Source organism: Nelusetta ayraudi, unplaced genomic scaffold (genome assembly GCF_046127955.1).
Source record: "Nelusetta ayraudi isolate G7.1 ecotype Tasmania unplaced genomic scaffold, CSIRO-AGI_Nayr_v1 ptg000048l, whole genome shotgun sequence".
Lineage (NCBI taxonomy): Eukaryota > Metazoa > Chordata > Actinopteri > Tetraodontiformes > Monacanthidae > Nelusetta > Nelusetta ayraudi.
The window spans coordinates 8,866,330-8,886,123 of record NW_027466098.1 but is presented as its reverse complement, the minus strand read 5'-3'; the positions used below and the strand labels follow the sequence as shown (position 1 = coordinate 8,886,123).

At 45.5% G+C, this 19,794-nt stretch overlaps 1 protein-coding gene across 2 annotated transcripts in view; it reads left to right on the top strand.

The window, feature by feature from the left end:
- The first annotated feature begins 3,590 nt into the window (after window positions 1-3,590).
- egln2 (egl-9 family hypoxia-inducible factor 2) overlaps window positions 3,591-19,794 on the top strand; it is a 60,475-nt gene continuing 44,271 nt past the window's right edge. Inside the window, exons 1-5 of one of the 2 annotated variants that reach the window (XR_012928193.1) lie at window positions 3,591-5,025; window positions 12,748-12,867; window positions 13,479-13,615; window positions 15,090-15,157; window positions 15,289-15,814. Coding sequence is in view for 1 of the 2 variants with exons in the window: in XM_076036125.1 (XP_075892240.1) it covers window positions 3,847-5,025; window positions 12,748-12,867; window positions 13,479-13,615; window positions 15,090-15,157; window positions 15,289-15,341 (1,557 nt within the window). In the remaining variant the exon portion in view is untranslated. Of the gene's footprint in view, window positions 5,026-12,747; window positions 12,868-13,478; window positions 13,616-15,089; window positions 15,158-15,288; window positions 16,947-19,794 lie in introns of those variants that run through there. The other variant, XM_076036125.1, reaches the window with a different exon arrangement.

Genomic DNA, 19,794 nt, shown 5'->3' with positions numbered 1-19,794 from the left:
AAGGATTATTTTTATAGCCATGTAAGTGGCTCCGTCAACACGTGGGTCTTGTGGACAGTTATTAAAAGCTCGGCATGCTTGACATCCTCTAACGTATGAGGCCAATGCTGTTTGTTTATCCTGTTCCCTATTTAAGTGTTCAGTGGAAAAAGAAAAATACACTGGGAAATTGATTTACATGCTTTTTCTTTTTTTTTTAGAAGGCTGATGGCTCTGCTGTTAAGCCAGCAGCCGTTAAACCAGTCAAGTTCTAGAACGTCTTGATACAAGTGCCACCAGAAAACATTGAATATTGAGAAGTTGAACTCTTGCTTAACTTCATGAGATTGGCGTTTTTAGTTAGTGTGTTCTGCACAGCACACATATTTTTTCACTGTTTCACTTCTGTGCATGAAAAAATATGTGAATGCAGAGGATATTGACTTGATTGATATTTTAATATGTGCTTGCATGTTTGGTAGCGTATAAAGCTCACCTTTATGCTTGACCAGATGACAGTACTCCAGGCAAACATATTCACTTTCTGAGAGTTTATGGATATATATATATATATATATATATATATATATATATATATATATATATATATATATATATATATATATATATATATATGTATATACATATATATATATACATATATATATATATATATGTATATATACATATATATACATATATATATATATATATATATATGTATATATATACATATATATACATATATATATATATATATATATATATATATATATATATATATATATATATATATATATATATATATATATACATATATATGTATACATATACACACTCTGCCAGTAATCCCTCAGGATGAAGCCCTGATCCTGAACTGTTAACCCAAGCTTGATTTTGTGACAGCATATTACCTCACTTCCCCCTCCTATGCAAAAACAATGCGTGGCCTCCAAGGTCAGGAGTTAAGCAAGCATAGAGCTCAGTTGCTGGACCAGATAATAATTGTGAAACACTAAAAAATTCTGAACCACAGAACACCAGCAACTCAGTCGGGTCAACTTTTATCTGGGCAAAGAAAGACAAATATGGGTATGTATACAGAGAGATCAAGATACGAACAGTTGGTGTGACGGGTCAGGGGGTAGATTAGATTAAAGCACTGTGTGGAAAAAAAGGGGACAGTAGACCAGGGCCTCCGGTGGGGTCAGGAGCAGAATTCTGGGCCATCGTAGATACATGGTGGCACAAAATGGCAACAAAATAGCAACAAGTAGACCTGCTCTGTATATCAAGGTTAAAGTCAAGGTAAACTTTATTGGGGTTGCACATTTCAGAGCAACTCTTGCACCCAGTGATAGTTTTGGTACAGCTTTAATGAAATAGACAGTATAGACATATATTAAGAAATAATATGTTTTAAAAATATAACATAACACATGTTTTTTGTTTCAATTTAATTCAAACCGATATAGAAGTAAGAGCCAAACAATACTTCACCAGTGTCACATATCTAACCTTTAAGTCCTGAAAAGTGCTGTAATTTTATGGAGGGCCAATATTAATTTTAGAATGAAATGGGGAAATTTGGTGGCCCAGTGGACTATTTGGAACTGAAATGATTTGTTTGTTTGTTTTTAAATTCAGAAATGAATGAAAAAAATGCCATCTGGCATTTCGTATCAGCAGTCCACTTTATTAACTGGGCCCAGATTCACATGGCTGTTTTCCTCTGGCATAGGAATGATTTGTAGTATTACAACACTGGATGATGGATACAGGCTTCAAACAAACTGAAGTCTGAGAACAACTTGTCCTACTCTAGTCCGACAACTAGAACACTTGTTCTAGTTGTCATATTCATTGGTCATCTTACTACGTACTGTTTGGAAAACTTAGCAGCTCATTCTTTTGACAGTGAACCACGTGGTAATATAGTTTATTAGAAAAACGAATTATTGAACCTTAAAAACCTGATGAACTCCCATTGATTTCTCAGCAAATTTCCTTTGTTTTCAGTTCATGGACTAAGCAAAACAGCGCAACAAAACAAGACATTGTGACATTAAAATGACTGTGGCGAAATCAAGCAGGTGTCCCATGTCAGTTGAAACATCCAAAAATGTAAGGTCTTTATACATCCAAAATGTAACAAATACTCTCTTATCCACCATTTGTCAACGCAATTCAATGTGTGTTAAGTAACATGTGACCTTTTTGGCCTTTTTTGCACAGTGCACTGTGTGGAAGAATACATGCCAAACCAATGAAAAAAGCAAAACAATTTTGATCAAATTTGGATAAAAGGTTTCAGGTCAACGTCTTTAACTCTGGAACTCTGTCCTATCAAACATCCATGACATCCACTGTCTTCCTATATTTAAATCTAGACTCAAAACCCATCTGTTTACATTATGCTACTTTGTCTAACTGCGTTGTTCCATTTTATATTTTAGTTTTTATTCTATTTAACTTTTTATTACTTACTCTTTTCTGTGTGTAGCTTTTTAACTGTTGCCAAATTGCATTTGTCTTATCCCGTAAAGTGTCCTTGGGTGTTCAGACAGGCGCGTATACATTAAAACGCATTATCATTATTACCAAATAAAACACCTTTTACTCGGTGTATCAGGGTGCAGGTATGGTGCGGGGGAGGAGATGCTTCTCTGATTACGGCTGAAGGTCGGCCGTAGTAGCAGCTGGTCACGTGGTCTGTGCGCATGTAAATGACAGGAAGGAGTGGAGCAGAGAGGGGAGGAGGAGGAGGAGGAGGAGGAGATAGCCGCAGAAAGCGGGGGGCGCTCGCCGACACAGTAGAGGGTACTTTTCTCCCCCTGCTTTGCGGGTGATTGAAGGCACCTCGTGTGTCTTCGCCACCCCACCGCCGCCGCCGCCGCCAGCACCGGCGCGACCGGCTCCGGTTGCCCTCACGTCCCCTTCGGATGTTATTAATACACCGCGGTGCGAGTGCTGGATGGGACGCAGGAACACACGGGCGAAGGCAATCCCGGAAATAACATGCGTACTCTCAGCCTGTCACGTACGCTCGCTGAGGATTTGCATCGCTGCCGGCTGCCGTAGGTAAGAGAGTGGCTGGTTCGGAGGAGGTAATGTATAGAGAGACCCGGGAAGACGACTGTTTTTCTCCCTCCTTGCCTTTCCTGCAGTCGCAGCTCTGTGTTTTTACATTTCGACGTAATCTTCTGAAAATGCCGGGTGTATATTTATTTTTAAATAACGTACGGTCAATTAAGGGGCGCAGTCGGATTGGCTGTCGACCGGCTAATCAGCTCACAAGCGACAACTTTGAACCCTGTAGGTTAAGTTGCTGTTTTACTGTAAACGAATAAACAATAGACTTGCGTGTCCTTGGTGTTATTTGTTCTCCGATAAAGACTGCACGGCTTAGCCACGTTCACCTTATATTACGCTCACGCTACCCTTTCATTTCCCACCCCTTTATTAGCCAGTTCGCCCAACTTAAATTAAACGCAATTCAGATACAGCACAATGTTCGCTACGTGAATGCTACCAAATTTAATTTATTCGGGGAAAAAAAGCCAAAAAAAAACAAAACGTTGTGTTTGTGTTTTGCCATGAATAGGACTTATAAGTGCAACACTCTCGCCCCTCCTGCAGTAATTCTACACAGCCAGCATCCAACAACATGTTCCAAAGGAGGATTCAAACAAATCCCGCCGTGTGATTAAAAACGCAAAAAGCGAGACGAGTCGTCGAAGAGTCAAGACATGAAACTTCCAGCGTCCGCGGCGCAGTTCCTCTCCATCCGAGAAAGCAGGGGCTCGACTAGGAAAAAATGAGGCGAGGACGTGAGCTACGTGCGCGTCGAACCGATGACGATGTGAAATGGAGAGCTCGGGACACACGAAGCTTTTAAGGCCGAGCTCGTCCCACAGGTCCGTCTCAGAGGAGAGGGCGGCGATCGCAGCGCAGCTCGCCCGCGGAGCCGCCGACATCCACCGGACGGACATGGGGCTCCACGGCTTCTGCGCCGCGCCGGTCGGCAGCCCCACGGCCGCCGAGCTACTCGCGGGCCTGGCTTCCCAGACCGACTCGCCGGCGATCACCACGCCGACCAAGCCGTCCAAGACCGGCGTGCCGCTCTACAGCGGCGGTGTGGTGTCTCCCTCCGCCACCGTCGAGGGAAGCCAAGGGGGCGCTCTGGCACACACGCCCAACGGTTACCCGGCACCGATGATGAAGGGGGGCTTCGGAGGGATGCACCCCCTCACCAGCAGAGCCTGCCTGGTGGAGAACGGCGGGGACTGGAGCGCTCACGACAAGTGCCCTTTGGCGACGAGGAGGCTCAACGGCGAGCTGAAGGCCAGGCAGGCGCAGACTCAGAAGCGGAGAGGCGGGGAGAACCGGGGGATGGACCCGGGGACGCTGAACGGCCTCACGTTGGCCTCGCCAGGTCTGGGGACCTCCGTGGGCCCCGTTTTCCCTTTCGCCGACTCGGACCCCAAACGGAGGAGGTTGGCCGACGCCAGCGGTTCTTGCAGGGCTCACGAAGCCGCCAGAGCGTCCCGGGCAGTGGCCCTGCACACGGTGAACACGTCTCAGGTGACGTGTAAGGACGTGCACTACGTGAACCCCCAGTATCCCTTCAACCACCTGGTCCCGCCAGGCCACTCGTCCCCCGTGGAGGCCAGGGGCATCCCGTCCCCGCTGCCTCCCGCAGGGGCTGGCTGGTCGGCGGAGAGGATGGCCAGGCAGTGCATCATCCCAAGCATGAAATGCTACGGCATATGCGTGAAGGACAATTTCCTCGGCGCCCAGCTGGGCGAGCGAGTCCTGGAGGAGGTGGACGTCTTGAACCAGAGCGGCAGGTTTCGAGGCGGCCAGCTGGTCAGCCAGAAGAGCATCCCTTCCCGCAACATCCGGGGCGATCAGATCGCCTGGGTGGAGGGGCGGGAGGCCGGCTGCGAGGGCATCGGCGCCCTGATGGCTCACATCGACGAGGCCGTCATGCACAGCGCTGCCAACGGACAGCTGGGGGACTGTGTCATCAACGGACGAACCAAGGTGAGAGATGAAATGGTGCCCGGGGGGGGGGGTTTGGCCAGGGCTTGCTCCCCGTCCTCCAGATGTGGGTAGAAGAACAGTATTGGAGTTTCCATCTCCTGTTGTCGTCTTCCACTGATCAAACGCCAACTTGGTGAGCAAGGAAACACAAAATGCACACTAAAAGATCAAAACAACGCGTTAAGAGAGCGAGCGCAGGTTAGTTTTGGATAGCATGAGTTGGACCGTTTAGAGCTTCGGTTCCGAGGTGCTGGTAGTCCTCTGAAACTCCCATGTTTATTTTGCGTTCTTGCTCTCTATTTGTATTTACGCCTGTGCTCCTACCCGTGATGCCGTGTCGAAAAATTACAACAACTCCAGGGCCGTATCGCCACCGTCATCTTTTTATCTCCGCCTTTGAAGACATCTTTTTTTCTCATCAGCACTTCAACCATGCAAACATGGTGCTAGCATGCTTGGCTGTGTTCTACACCCCTTATGATTGCCCATGGACTTCTTTCTGTTTTCATGTCAGCATTAAAATCGTTTATGGCAGCTCTGCAAATTCAAAGAGTACGGATCCAATTGAAATCACACCGGTTAGGCAACACGGCTGTCCTCACACCGACAGGCCTCTCAGACTGTGACCCTTTTTTTCCCCACTATCCAAGTTAACCATTGCATACCAATCCGAGCTCTTACTTAACAATGTCCCAGCGCTATGCCCAACACTGCTGAGATAAACCGATACAGAATACTGTACAGTGTAGTATTATGTTGTAACTCAAGTTTAAGAGAAGGTCGGGAATCCTGTAGCACGTCAACCAGAATGGAACGTCATTGGGAAATGCAGCACCACCGTTTACTAAAACAGACTGGTAATGGATTAAGTGGCATTTTTGAACAGAGATGTTCTTTATGGGTTTGTTTCATTTTCTCGTATCGGACAGCAACTGGTAGACGTCATCTTCATTTACAGCCCTCCTCACATTCCAGTGTTTTTGCCACCACCCTGATCACCCTATCTATTTGTGTCCACACTGCACCTTGCTCTCTGTGCGTGTCTGCTATAGACGCGTGCTTAACAGCAGGCAACAGCGTGTTCCTGACGTCAGCAGTCGTTGCCCTCAAAAATATTGGCCGACCGACCCGCTATGGATCACGGTCGAGCCTGAATTGTGACAACACAGTTTGTTTGTTTTTTTTCCCCTTTCCCATTTAAAAAAAACAACATTTATTACAGAACTGCAATTTGAAATCTGATCTGCTGCTAAATTGGATGTAATTTAGTCAATCAGCACCGTGATACTGTTGCAGCACTCATCTTTACCTCCATTAATTCCTGAAGCAAATGTTGTTCAGTGAGACATTGTTGATTTTAGTTATCGCTCGACAAAGAAGTAAAGATGGTGCATTTCACAATTATTCTGTGTTCCGGCATGTAATGGAACATGTCATATTACATAAATAATTGACACAAAAAAAGTTTGTTTGAATAGGACTGGAGCCATTTGAATATTTTGTCCAAATTCTAGTGCAGAGCCTTTTAATGATTACTTTTATGATTTGGGCACATCTCCTTTACATAAGAGTCGTCGAAGCCGTGACGTGTCAAAAATTGTTCATTATATAATTTAATGGACGATTCACTGCTGTTGCGTTGTGTATGATAATGTTGTGCAGAGTGTACAGCCAGATAGAAGGCCTCCAAATCCTCCAAATTCATCCTCCTCTGCATGTTTTTCTTGTAAATACATTTAGATATCGTCTTCCATCAGCTGCCCTTTACTCCCTGCGTCACCTCATCGACGCTACGGCAACAAAACGTTTCTCCCTGCCGTTACCTTGGAAACATGCCAGCTACTGATTTCACGAAACGCAGATAGAAACGTGGCCCGGAAAAAAAAAAAAAAAAAAACCTCACCAGCTCAGGCGGGTTTCATTTCCAATCAGACCATCAGCAGGTTGGATTAGAGTCTTAATGGCGAAGGCCAATGAAGTTCAAAACGAGGGCGCTCGGCGGTGGGAAACTCTTGTCACGGGTAGCCGGGGGCGAGACCCGAGGACGGGGAGGCTGAACGACACAGTGTGATATTGTGAGCGCAGCGCGAGAGAGAGGGTGAGAGAGAGAGAGAGAGAGAGAGGGAGGAGGCGATGCAGCTGCAGCGGGGCGGCCGTGTGAAGTGCACGGTAGCGTCAGCGTGTCCTCAGATGCTCCTCCTGGAGCTCGGCGCCGCAGCCACGCACCAAGGCACGAGGAGTCACACAGCGCAGCAGTGCAGCTACCTTGTGCCTGGTGGATGACGGAGGTGTGGCGGGGGAGGGGGTTGTTCACAATGTACTATCGGCAGGGCGGAAGGCTGCTGCTCGTGAGGTTTTCCTGGGCGCGGCAGCGTCTGTCCGTTTCGATGAGCGCACCGGCAGCGTGGTGGCGCGCACGTCCGCCGCCGCCGCACCGCGACGCCCCCGCTGCGTCTCTGCCGAGGCCGCTGGAGAGCTCAGAATAGCTGGCGTGATTTCCCACGTGCTCGACACTTTTCATCAGTCGTCGACGCCTTTCATAGGTGTGTTCATTGGGAAAGTGCCCGTTTTTTCGCAGCACTGGCAGACACCCTGGCTTCAGCCATAGAAACTTACAGTTGAGGGGGGAAAAAAGATGAGATTGTGGGATTAAACTGATGATTAATCAGCTTTTTGTAGCTCCAAAGACTCTGGTTTCGGTCGTTACAGATCCAGTCATTAATTTATACCCACATATATTGCGTACGTCACTTAAAACAACTGTATCTTAAGCTGCGTTCAGACTGCAGGCGAATCTGATTCAAATCAGATTCCTTCTCAAATCCGATTTTTAGGGCTGACTGTCCACATTGTTTTTAGCCAGTGTCCAAATGGGATCTGGCTCTGGTCAGACTGGGCCTCATTATTGACCCATCTGACAGGTTTCTGTAGCAACGACGTCGGAGCGGAGGCGCCGTCCAGCATAGCGTGTAGTGTGTGACGTCATATAATGGTGACAGCGGCACTTGTTGCGATACATTGGCTTGAATGGAGCCATCTCCCCACCGACTGATGAGCCAATGAGTTTCCTCCTCTGTCCAGGGACTGCTGTTTTCTACTTCTTCTGTCTGCGCCATTAAGTTACAGCTCCGCACCTCCAATGGCGCCCTCTGGTCTGGCACGTTGCGTAGAGTGATGTCACGGACAGTCGGACCCATCGGTGTGTTTGCCTGCTCGGACTGAGACGCATCTGTCCAAATGTGATTTGAAACTACCTGCCCAAGGTGGTTTCAATCCGTTGGCAAATGTCGGATTTCATGTGATTTGTGACTGTTCAGACTACAAAAGAGCCATCCGGTTTCAATCTGGATGGGCTAAAAATCGGATTTTGGCGGGCAGTCTGAACGCGGCTGTAGTCTTGAATTGTTAATTTTTACATAAAAGGTCAAACCGCTTCATGTCATCCAGAAAGAAGTCGAGTCAGCTACAACTCACCAATCAATGTTTTCATTATTAAATGGAACCCAAATAGTGAAACGTCATTCAATGAGCCTTCACACAAGGTGGAATCCAAAACTACCTTTTTACCAGATTACTTTTTATTATTCTTGTTATTATGGCGTTTTTGCACTGTGATGCCTTCAGAGACCTGCACGTCTCTGAAGGCATCACAGTCCGTCTATAACAGCCTTTCTCAATGTATAATTCTTATCGGTAATTGATCAGCTTCAAGAGCTCATCAGCGTCCAGCTCATCGTAGGCCTGGAATGTTGAGTGAAAAGTGACTGGATTTGGTTCTCGGCAGCTGAACTAGGAATGACAGCAGATTCTCAGCAGTGGACGTTAAGCTGATCTTTCTCGACAGTCTTGAGAGTCAAACGGCTTTAGCGCTGGATGTGACAAACATCTGCCTGTGCTGCGGCGCTAGCCCTGAGTCACCCCACGGCCCACTCCCAGTTCTCCCACACACAACACGGCAGCGCGCTGTGAACTGACATTTGGTTCTTTACGGATAAATAGTTCTGCGGCGTCCGTGCGGCTGTTTATTTTGTGAAAACGCCAAGCCTGTATTCTCACACATTTCTGCCAGTTTAACCGCAGAGCATCAAGGTTAAAGGCTGAAGGTCAGTCTGATGTTGTACCCAAGTATGACTGGCGCAGTGGAAACCCCTTTAGCTCGCCACTGGAGATTTTGGCTCTCGACAACGTGGTTGCATAATGAAGCTTTGTACCCAAAAATGACTGCAACCTCTGACTCATTTTGTTATTTGCTTCTTCCGTGTCATTTATGCGTCTCAACCACAAGTTAACGCCCATGTGCAGGAAACTGAAGCCCAGGTTTGGTCCAGTTGAGGTGAACACGTACAGAAATATTGTGTATTGTTGCCAACATTATAACCTGGTGCTGAAAGCAATAAACCTCGCTGTTAGTTAGCTTGTTTGGCTGTCTGTGCAGTCCACTGTAAAGTGCTCATGAGTCTCATAATGTATAACTGCTGTACAGTTAATTGTCGCCACTGTTCGCCATGAAATGGGCGATGAACGACTTGCTGACTCACGTTGAGCACTACAGAGCTGTGATGTTTTTATCCTTAAAAGATAAAAAAAAAAAAAAATTCTCAGTGGGTTAATGTCATTTTATAGTCCTCACTTTAACCCCGAGCAAAAAAAAAAAAAAGAGAAGGAGGAAAAAAAAAGTGCTGTGTTTTCCTCACTCTCCCTGATGACTGTAACGGAGGTATTTGCTGTAGTTATCTTGGCCCCGTTCGCCCTCCTTGGCCCTCTCGCCACCGTCACTCCCCTTATCACCGCGGTTTTTGCACCACGCTGGAGTTTGTTTTCGTTCATCTTTGTCCATTACAGCGTGTTATTTTTTTATTTTTTATTTTATTTATTTATTTTTTTCCCTGCCCTGGTGTATCACCCCAGCTGCCCAGTTATCCAACTCTGGCTCGTACCTGATAGACAGACGGACGGACGGACGGACGGACGGACAGACAGACGGACATGTGGCCGGAGCCTTCGAGACTTTGACTTGTTTGAGAGTTACTCATCTTGTTGGCACAGACTTGGAGAATCTGTGGGCATTATCGTCAGAGATGAAGGAGTGAGGAGGGCAGAGATGACTGATAGGGTCTCGCAGAACATTTTTGTCTGTGTGTGTGTGTGTGTGTGTGTGTGTGTGTGTGTGTGTGTGTGTGTGTGTGTGTGTGTGTGTGTGTGTGTGTGTGTGTGTGTGTGTGTGTGTGTGTGTGTGTGTGTGCCATAGGCTGAGGGAGCTTTAAAAACATGCTGATATCCAGTACGCAAAACTGGTCTGAACAGTAGCCATGACCCGGACGCTACTTCTACTGTAATTTCTTCGAATGAGATTTGGTGTGCATTCTCATGTGCACATGCTCGTGCATGATGTTTGCCCTCCCGGCCAGGACTGAGCTGCCCAGTGCACATTACATGTGTTTAATTACAGTTGTCAAAGCTGTCGGCACTTTTACAAAAAGAGCTAGCAATACCACAGGTTAGCAATACCACAGGTGATGGTGTTTCTTGAATCCATCATTGCAGTCCTGATGCAGTAGGAACGCTCCACCTCGGTCGCCATTGGTTACTTCTAGGGATGCAAATTATCGTTTAATTCATTAATTTTTAGTTGATTGAGCTTGTTGATCGATCGATTAATTGCTGAGTGGTGATTTTTCCTGAGAACCTAAATTTCACATTGAAAAATGCGTAAGGAACACGTTATTTAACCCTTAAATAATGTTGAGGGTCCAGGGAACAGTAAAAACACCTTTAACATTTATCTTCTGACTTTAAATTGACTTCTAATGGGTCACATCTCAATTTTTTTTTTAAGTTATTTAAAAGTAACTTGTTGTAGGTATATTGTGACCATCATAGTATCTACAGGTGAATTGCTGTTCACCTGCCACTACACTGTGATAATATTAACTACCTGTCTAATAAATGAATTCAATTTTAATTAAATTTAATCGATTCAATTCTTAATCGACAATTAATCAATAGTTGATTAATTGTTAACATCCCTAGTTACTACTTAGATTTTTTTTTTTTTTTTTACCTTACCTAAAGGCAGTCAATGTAAAAAGTGAAGCTTTTACTGAGCCATTTACCTCAAGAGTTGTGCACTGTTGTGTGCATCATTTTTTTTTTTAACGGCAACTAAGATACTCGCTTCCACGGTCATGCCATCATCACAGTCTGGTTTTGACTCAGCAGGTCTGGCTGTCAGTTGGATCCCGCAGGGAAAAGGGTCCCGAGGTTAATGAGCTCTGACTGCGAGCGTTGGCCAGTAATGAGAGCCAACAATGGCGCCCAAACGGGGTTACACACCACAACACAACTGAAGCCACTTGGCTGCTGAAGAGGAGGAGGAGGGTGGAAGGCACGTCGACGTCCCAAGCACGAGCGCTGACGCTGTTGTGACCCTCATGCCGTTCTCACAAAAGGCTCAGTAGATGAATAAAGAATTCATTTTCTGCGGTCAGTTTTGGCTGACCAGATCAGTGGGGGGGGGGGGGGGGGGGGGGGGGGGCGGTCGCTACTTCCTGCCACAATCACTGATGAGAGGAAGCAGGGTTTTTTGGGGCCTCTAGTGACGGCCCCCCGCGGGGCCATTCTCTGAGCCGTCCCTGGGACACCGAGCGTTGTCACGTAAGAAGCCCGTCTGCACTCGTGGTCGCCTACTCACTCAAGAGGTTTCGTGTATCAGCCGTCTCATTAAAATTCACTCCAGACAATGGCAGCCTGGAGACTGTGAGACTAGAGCCTGGCGGTGAACTTCCGAAGAGAGTCCAATCTTTTCTCTCGCTCGCTCCGCTTTTCAGAGTTTAGATGAAACACCCCCCACCACCAGAGGAGGGAAGTAATGAAGTACAATACTTTGTTACTGTGCTTGAGTCGATTTGACTTTTTAACTTTTACTCTCTACATTTGTACACACATTTCTTTACTTTCTACTTCTTACATTGGAAAAACATGCTACTTTGTGTTTAAAAGATACAAAGGCACGGCACGTGCTTGGCTGAGACGCACAGGACCACTTCATCAAGGTCAAGACGGGCGCGCTTCTAAATGTGACCTGCAGTCACAGGTTTTCCATTTCTGTTTGAAGCACGAGACCTGCAGGGATCTGTCTAGGCTGTATTCAATTTTCAGCATAAAGTCACATGCGTGTCCTCAGACGTTGCAGAATTTGGTCTTCGCCGTATCCATCTATCACAAATGCAAACTGAGACCCTGTCGACATTGATTGCAATATGCACTGGTGTGCTAATGCCGAAGTGCATCCCCGTCCTGGTTGGCTGGACGGTCCAGATGGCCACTGGCGGTGGAGATCGTTGGAGAAGTCACATGCTTCCAACGCTGGAACACGGACCGAGTGAGGAGTTCTCACAGAGGTCCTAGTTCCTCTGGGACTCCCCGGGGGGGAAAGCGGCGCTCTCCTCCCTCGCAGCCTCCCAACACATGGATGTCAAGCAGGGGAAATGCCGGCATGGGGCCATTGTTTTGCTGGACACTCGATCTGTGATAATTTTGCAGCGGGAGAGAAAAGCTGAACCCTCACGTACTTCTCTGCTCTTTCCTGCCCTTCTTGTCACTCTCTCCTGCTCTTTTTTTTTTTTTTTAAATATCTATCTGGAAAAGTCGAGCGAGGCGCTAAAGCATTTTTTTCTTGTTTCATAGGAACGCTAATTGCCTTCTTGTTTCTTGTGTTTCTAGGCTATGGTTGCCTGTTACCCCGGCAACGGCGCCGGGTACGTCCGCCATGTTGACAACCCCAACGGGGACGGCCGCTGCATCACCTGCATTTACTATCTCAACAAAGACTGGGATGTCAAGGTACGCATATCAAACGAGAGTCTGTGGCCGGGCCTCCGTTTTAAAATGCCCTCTTATGCAACGCCGACCACATAACCTGCTCTGCTGCACACATTTAGGAAAGGAAACTAAGTATTTGTGCATGTTTTCCATCCACCAAAGCTCCCAAAATAGAGCTGGAGGTTATTCACTGGGTGGACAGTAGGGGGGGGTGATTCCTCAAGGTCCGATGCAGAGAGGAACATGTTTGTTCCTTGGATTGATTGTAGAAATGTTTCTGTCTTCTTATTTTTCCTTTCAGCTCTTCTTTTCATTTTCTTCAGTCTCTTCCACTATTGTGTTTGTTTTATCTTAAGTAGGAAGCCACTTGCTTTCCAAAAAAAAAAATCTTGCAGAAGCCTGAGCTAGTCTGAAAATTGTTCATCGCCGCGTTGGTCCAAACGCAGTCATCAGTGGCAAATTAATATTGGATACAAGTGATGATGTGATGATATTAGGTGCGACGGTAAAACATGGGTGACAGACTCTAGATTAATACGTCGATCTTTTTGCCGTGTTCACTATTTAATTGCCTTGGTGCCCGTGCGAGCGCGTCGTGCTCATGTCGTCTGCTCTTGTCCCTCCGCTGCTAGAAACAAGGTGGGATGCTGCAGATCTACCCAGAAGGGAAGAATGTGGTCGCCAGCATTGAACCTCTGTTTGACCGGCTGCTCATCTTCTGGTCCGACCGCAGGAACCCACACGAAGTTAAACCAGCCTACGCCACTCGGTGAGGAGCCGCGTTAATCAATTGTGTTTGATGGTTGATGTGTGAACTAATTTGTTGCTGCTGTTAAAAAAAGGGTGGGGCGGTGGGGTTATGCTTTGAAATATAAGCATATATATTTGACACAGTGTAGAGCCAGAACGGACAAGGTCGAATACTAATGAAGGCCCAGATCAAACGAGGAGCAGAATTTTAATGCAAGATGCATATTTTGAAACAACATCATGAATAAAAAATCATTAATAACACAAAATTATTCTAAAGAAAGGAATACTAAGGAATTTAGAAAAGATAAGAGAATATCTATTGTCAATTGATGAAAGTATCCTCATTGTAAACGACACCCAGGTGAAACGCTGCATCGAGACAGGAAGAGATTTTGTTTGTAGCTCCTCTATTTCCTCTTTCCTGCGCCACTGAAATCAAAAACTTTTCTGAAGATCCTTTTTTCCCCTACAAGTAGCATCTCGATCTTTCATGTGCACGTGCGCACATTCTGCTGCGCCTGGCCGGCCGAGAGCCCGTGACACTGCACTGCGCCGCCGAGCATTCCCCCCCCCCGTCTCCCTGCTGGGGGGCGAGGTGGGGCCAAGGGCAGGAAGTGTGCGTTTCCTGAGGGGCTCGGCGGGGAGGGAGGTGGGGAGGAAGGTTCGATTGCAGGGCTCGTGCTGGAGAGGCTCAGAGATGAGAGACAGGAATAAACAACGCAGCCCCACAGGAGGGAGCCAGAAGTGTTTGAGTTAACCCTCTGCTGGACGGCCGAGGCGGCCCGTCAGCCGACGGCTCGCTACAGGCTTTGTCCATCAGCTGTTTGATCGAGAAAGGTTTTTTTTTTTTCTTGCCTCGACAGCGAATGCAACGTTTTATCACGCAGTTTTGCAGCAGCACAATCGCTCAGATTTCAACCCTGAAATCTGTCTCGTCCGTCTTGGCGGCCTCCAGTTGCAGGCACTTTCAGTGACTCTTAAAGTTTCAGTGTGTTCTTCAAATAGTTAGTTTCATTTATGCGTTAAGGGACATGGGTGACAGGGGTGTGAAATGTCCGCTTCAAGATGGTCTGAGAAAACCCAGAGTCAGACCAGGAAGGAGAAGCTAGCGGCTCCAGCTAAAGTGATTAGCATCAATGCACCAATTTTACCAGAATGGGACTTTTTAATGCATTTGAATGCCACCTCTATTACCATTGACAGTGATAGTTGCAAGAATGCATAATAACAAACAAGAAACTTTTTACCAATTTCAGCTTTAAACTTCATTTTTGAAATATTAAAATTTTAGTTTAAGTTTGTATTTTGTGATTCTGTGTGTTATATGGTGGGACTGTAAGGGAAAGTTAGCATGTCATTGTCAACCTTGAATTCCTCAGTTTTTGTTGCCAAAAAGACATTAACTGCTGTACATGATTGTTATTAGCTAATATAACTGTCCAACGTTTTCTATTAATAACATTGAACTTGTCCCTTCCCGGCCTTTACAGCTACGCCATCACAGTCTGGTACTTTGATGCCAAAGAGAGAGCTGAAGCTAAAGAGAAGTACAAATTGGGTAAGTGCCTTTTTTTTTTTTTTTTTTTTTTAAAGCGTCTCTGTCTTTTTCACTCTCCTGGTTTTCAACCTTCGATTCCATCTGACACACCGAGACAAACGTACTCCCTCTCCATCCTCTGTATTCAACAGCGACGGGACAGAAAGGTGTTCAAGTGCCTGTCACTCAACACAGCCGGACGTGAAGCTCATCTGATCACCGGAGAAAGAATTATGTGCCTTCCGCGACGGTCGACAGGCCGCCGCGGCCGCACGGGGAGACGCCATCGCCGAACTGTCAGCCGTCTCCGCCGGCGCCGCGGCTCCTCGGCGACGTCCGATATCGGCTTCACGATATCGGGAAACAAACAATGTGACGCTCGTTCCCTGTCATGTGATCCGGCTGCGGCTCAAAGACTCTGCAGATTTAAAGCACAGTGGACTTTGGGACTTTGCTTGCGCGACATCAGACTCTCAGCGAATCAAGAATGAAGATGATTAAGTAAAAAAAAAAGAAGAAAAAAAAACCTTTTTTTTTTTTTATTTGATTTTGTCAGTTTTGCTTGTTCAAATGCCAGTGATGTTGCGATATTTGTTTTTTAAGTTTTTGTTATAAGACTGGCTTTTTAATTAATTTAACAGAAAAATAATAATAAATCAGTGGTGTGTGTGTGTGTGTGTGTGTGTGTGTGTGTGTGTGTGTGTGTGTGTGTGTGTGTGTGTGTGTGTGTGTGTGTGTGTGTGTGTGTGTGTGTGTGTGTGTGTGTATATAGTCATTGAGGACTAGAACTACAGCTTGTCAAATACCTTCTATACTCCTGTGTCTCATCATGTGGTGTGAAAGACGGAGGTACAGAACCTTGGCTGGGCTCTCACCAAATCCACCGCCACCGCTGCTTTGGCAGAAAGTTTGGTGCGACTCCAGCCGGGACATTTTGACTTTGTGGCTTTGAGCGGCAGCGCGGCGTGCGGTCAATCAGCCCCGGCTCAAAGGAAAAGCACTAAACCTACCACCTTCCAGGGACTTACTTGAAACCTGCACGAGGACGACGCTTCACAAGTAGTTGAAACGCTTCACAATAGAATACAAGAAGCAAGTTTTTTTTTATCACAGTATTTGGGCTTCACGTGATTGCTGTTAATTACGTGCTACGTTAATTATTAAGCGGCTGTCCTTTCTCTTCTTTTTTTTTTTTTTTTTAACGTGTAGAATGTTTAGATAAATTATTTGACGGACTGCACCTAATGTCGGCGCATCTTTATATTTGCCGGATTTGTGATCTCTGTATGACTGAATGAATCGCTCGCTTCCGGGAGGGAGGGGGATGGGGGCGTGAGCACAGTGCGTCATGGTTGACGTGATGAGTGCATTTCGTGTCTTTTGTTAATTCCGCGAGAATGGCTGGTGCGTGCGCAACACCTGTATGTCCAGAGTAGATCTCAGCATAAAGCACAGAGGTCGGCGTGCGCTGTGTTGTTGTGAACTGCAGGCTCAGACTGCTCATCATGTGCCGGATGTGAGTATTAGCGTGTAGGTGTCTAAATTGCACACGTATGTGACACTGTCCGCTGTCTTAAAAGAGGGCCACAGAGGTATTGTCTGAGTGTGTTTTAGACTGGTTATAGAGAAGGTTTTTTTGTTTTTCTAAAAATAAAAAGAAATAAAAAATAAAAAAAAGCACTTTATTGTTTGGAAATACAATGTGTGATTTGTAGAGCGATAAAATGACTAAAATGTGGATTAATGCCTTTATGCTGTGGACAACAAGATGATTCTAATGCAATAGAAAACTAAAACAGTTGAGAACAAATTGAAATTGTTTGCTTTGTATTTTTAATTTGAGTATTTAATTATTAAAAAAAAACTGTTTTGTACACAAATAACCTCTGATTGTTTTATTGGGAGGGAAAATAATATGTTGGGGCTCATAAGGTTATTTGGTGAGGATCGATATGATGAGATGCACTACATGAAACATCAACATTTAAACAGAGTTATCAAAGTCATCACTCCTGAATGTGTATACAACTTACGAACATGTGATAAAATATGAAAATGGCTTCAGCTGTTCGTGAAACACAGGGTTATTAAACGTTTAAGGTATTAAAGCTGGCATCCTTTCCTGATCTTGTGAGAGACAGAAAGTACACAAAGGCCAAGGTGAGACTGAAGTATATTTTAATTGGAAAAACAAGGTAAGTTAACCTTTCAATTATAGTGGCCAATGCCACGAGAATCTGTGTAATAAACGAATGCCCTTTATGTTACCACATGAACACATGAGGAATGAATACATTTATTTAAAAAAAAAAAAAAGAAAAGAATTCTGCTTTGGATTGGATTTGTTTGTGTTCACTAACATTTACCAACGGGTAAGATTTGTATTCAACGTTGTTCTGTAAAGAAAATTCATACTCATTAATAGCTAATTACAATGTAGGAATCAAATTGCATGCAAAGGAATCCGGTCGGCACAATTTCAGTCGTCACCTTCAATTTCTGATTCAAGTATTTACGACAATCCAATGCCGTTGACATTATCCCCAACTCTCTCACTATTTAAGCATGTTACACCGCCACCTAGTGGATATGTTAAAGCACACGCTCAGGAGTAAAGCCTATTATCTATTACTGTAAGCGTTTCATTATGTCTAGCAAAATATGAGATTGTTGCATCTGCAGTACACATTCTGTCTAATGCCGAAGATGGAGAGCGGGTGCAACCTTTGAGTAAACACAAAACATCATTGTAAACTTCGAGTATAATTTGATTAATCCGTTATCAAAATAAGAATATGGTCGCTCTACTTTCAGTCCTTCTGTTGGACACCGAAGTCAGTTCAGTCTCCTCACCTGGAGTCTGATGCAATATGCAGTCAGCGGATCTACTTCCGGTTACGGACACGCAAGCGGTAAGACATGAACGCTTTAGTTTGCATAGTTGTGTGAAACGTGGCACATGTCCTACCTGCGGTTGTGTTTACACTGCGGCGGGCGTGGCTCTCCGCGGCTGCGCAGCCCAGCTGCCTCGCGCACCTGTTCCACATGAACTGATTAGCCCCCGGTGCTGAGCCGCACTGCTGCTTTTGAACAGAAGAAATAATGAATGAAATAATACACTTACTAAACCCCGTTCAGCACAAGCCTCTTAACCCTCACCTCAAACACTCGTGTGTGCTCGTTCCACCACTTCATGTACATCATATATACCACCATAAACACTCCTTAGTTTACCTTTCAGCTTCAGCTTTCGCACCATGTTGCTAATCTAAATATTTGACCAGGGATAATACCAGGACTTTATGGGTGGTAAAGGGAACTGCGCACAGGGATGAGGAAATCTTTTTTTTTCTTTCTTTTTTTTTTTTTTAAGGTTAGAGAAGGGCAGAGAAGGCCGAGCATTCCAGGAGAGAAAACTCTTTCTGCTTGCTCACCCTGCTGCCAACGCCTGTGTTCAGATGTTGCACGGTGCTTTCAACACATGGACCGAGACTCTTTTGTCCATCTGACTGATGCTCGTGGTCCCCTTCACTGGCACGTTCAGCTTGCTCAGACTTGATGCGCATCTCCTCATCCATCATATCATTTTGATTTAAATTCACATCTAAGACATTTTTGTATTACCACTAAATACATAATTTTAATCTAAAAGCACAATAGTTGTTTAAAAACAAAACAAAAAAGCAGTCTTCTATGGACAAGGCTTTGATGCAGATACTGTGCAAAACAGGCTGCTTTTTTCAGATGGCAGTTTTACATTAATGCCTGTCACAGTGCACCGTTCTCCATGATGACAGTATGAGACGGTCATTGCCCCCTGTCCTCATTCTAATCTGTTATCAAGGCAGCGAGGTCAGCATAAAACCCTCCCTCCACATCTTCTGATGCTCAGACTGTCCAGTCATAGCAAGGGCGGTGTAAGCTGAGAAACAATGCGGCACAGTTTGACGCTGTAACTTGAGTCCTGTGCTGTTCCCGCACCTTTGTCTCCTTGCTGCATAGCTTTGCAGGCGCAAGTGTTGGTGAGCACATAGACTCATATTAGATGTCATCTTTTTTCTGGTTTTGTTGAGTCACCTATGTCCGTTAGATTCAATTCCGTATGTAGCAGTTTAATGCGGGCATCCATGTAGTAATATCTCCAACCACCAGGGGTCGGAACGTGACGTTAGAAAGGACTCGCATGTTTCTCCTATGTAGATTTTACTATGAATGGTTCCCTTTGTGGTTCGGTTTTTGCCTGCAAGTGTCCCCTCTCTCTCTCTCTCTCTCTCTCTCTCTCTCTCTCTCTCTCTCTCTCTCTCTTTCTCTCTCTCTCACACACACACACACACACACACACACATACACACTTTCTCCCTGTTTACATTGGTTGCCTGACTGTATGTTTGACACACATGCACACACACACACGTGTAAGACATCAGCATGCACAGTGAATGCTACAGAATGTGGCTTTACATAACACAAACCGGTTTCCTCTTGCTCACCATCTGCTACCATGTGGCATTCCGTCACGTCTGTCAGTGAGCAAGATGCTATAAATGTTTGTGTTCATTGGGGTCTTCGCTGGGGTCTGAGGTTTTTATTTTTGCCTCGACTGCAATCTACACACACACATATATATAGATATGATCTGTTTAGGGCCCCTGTCCTAA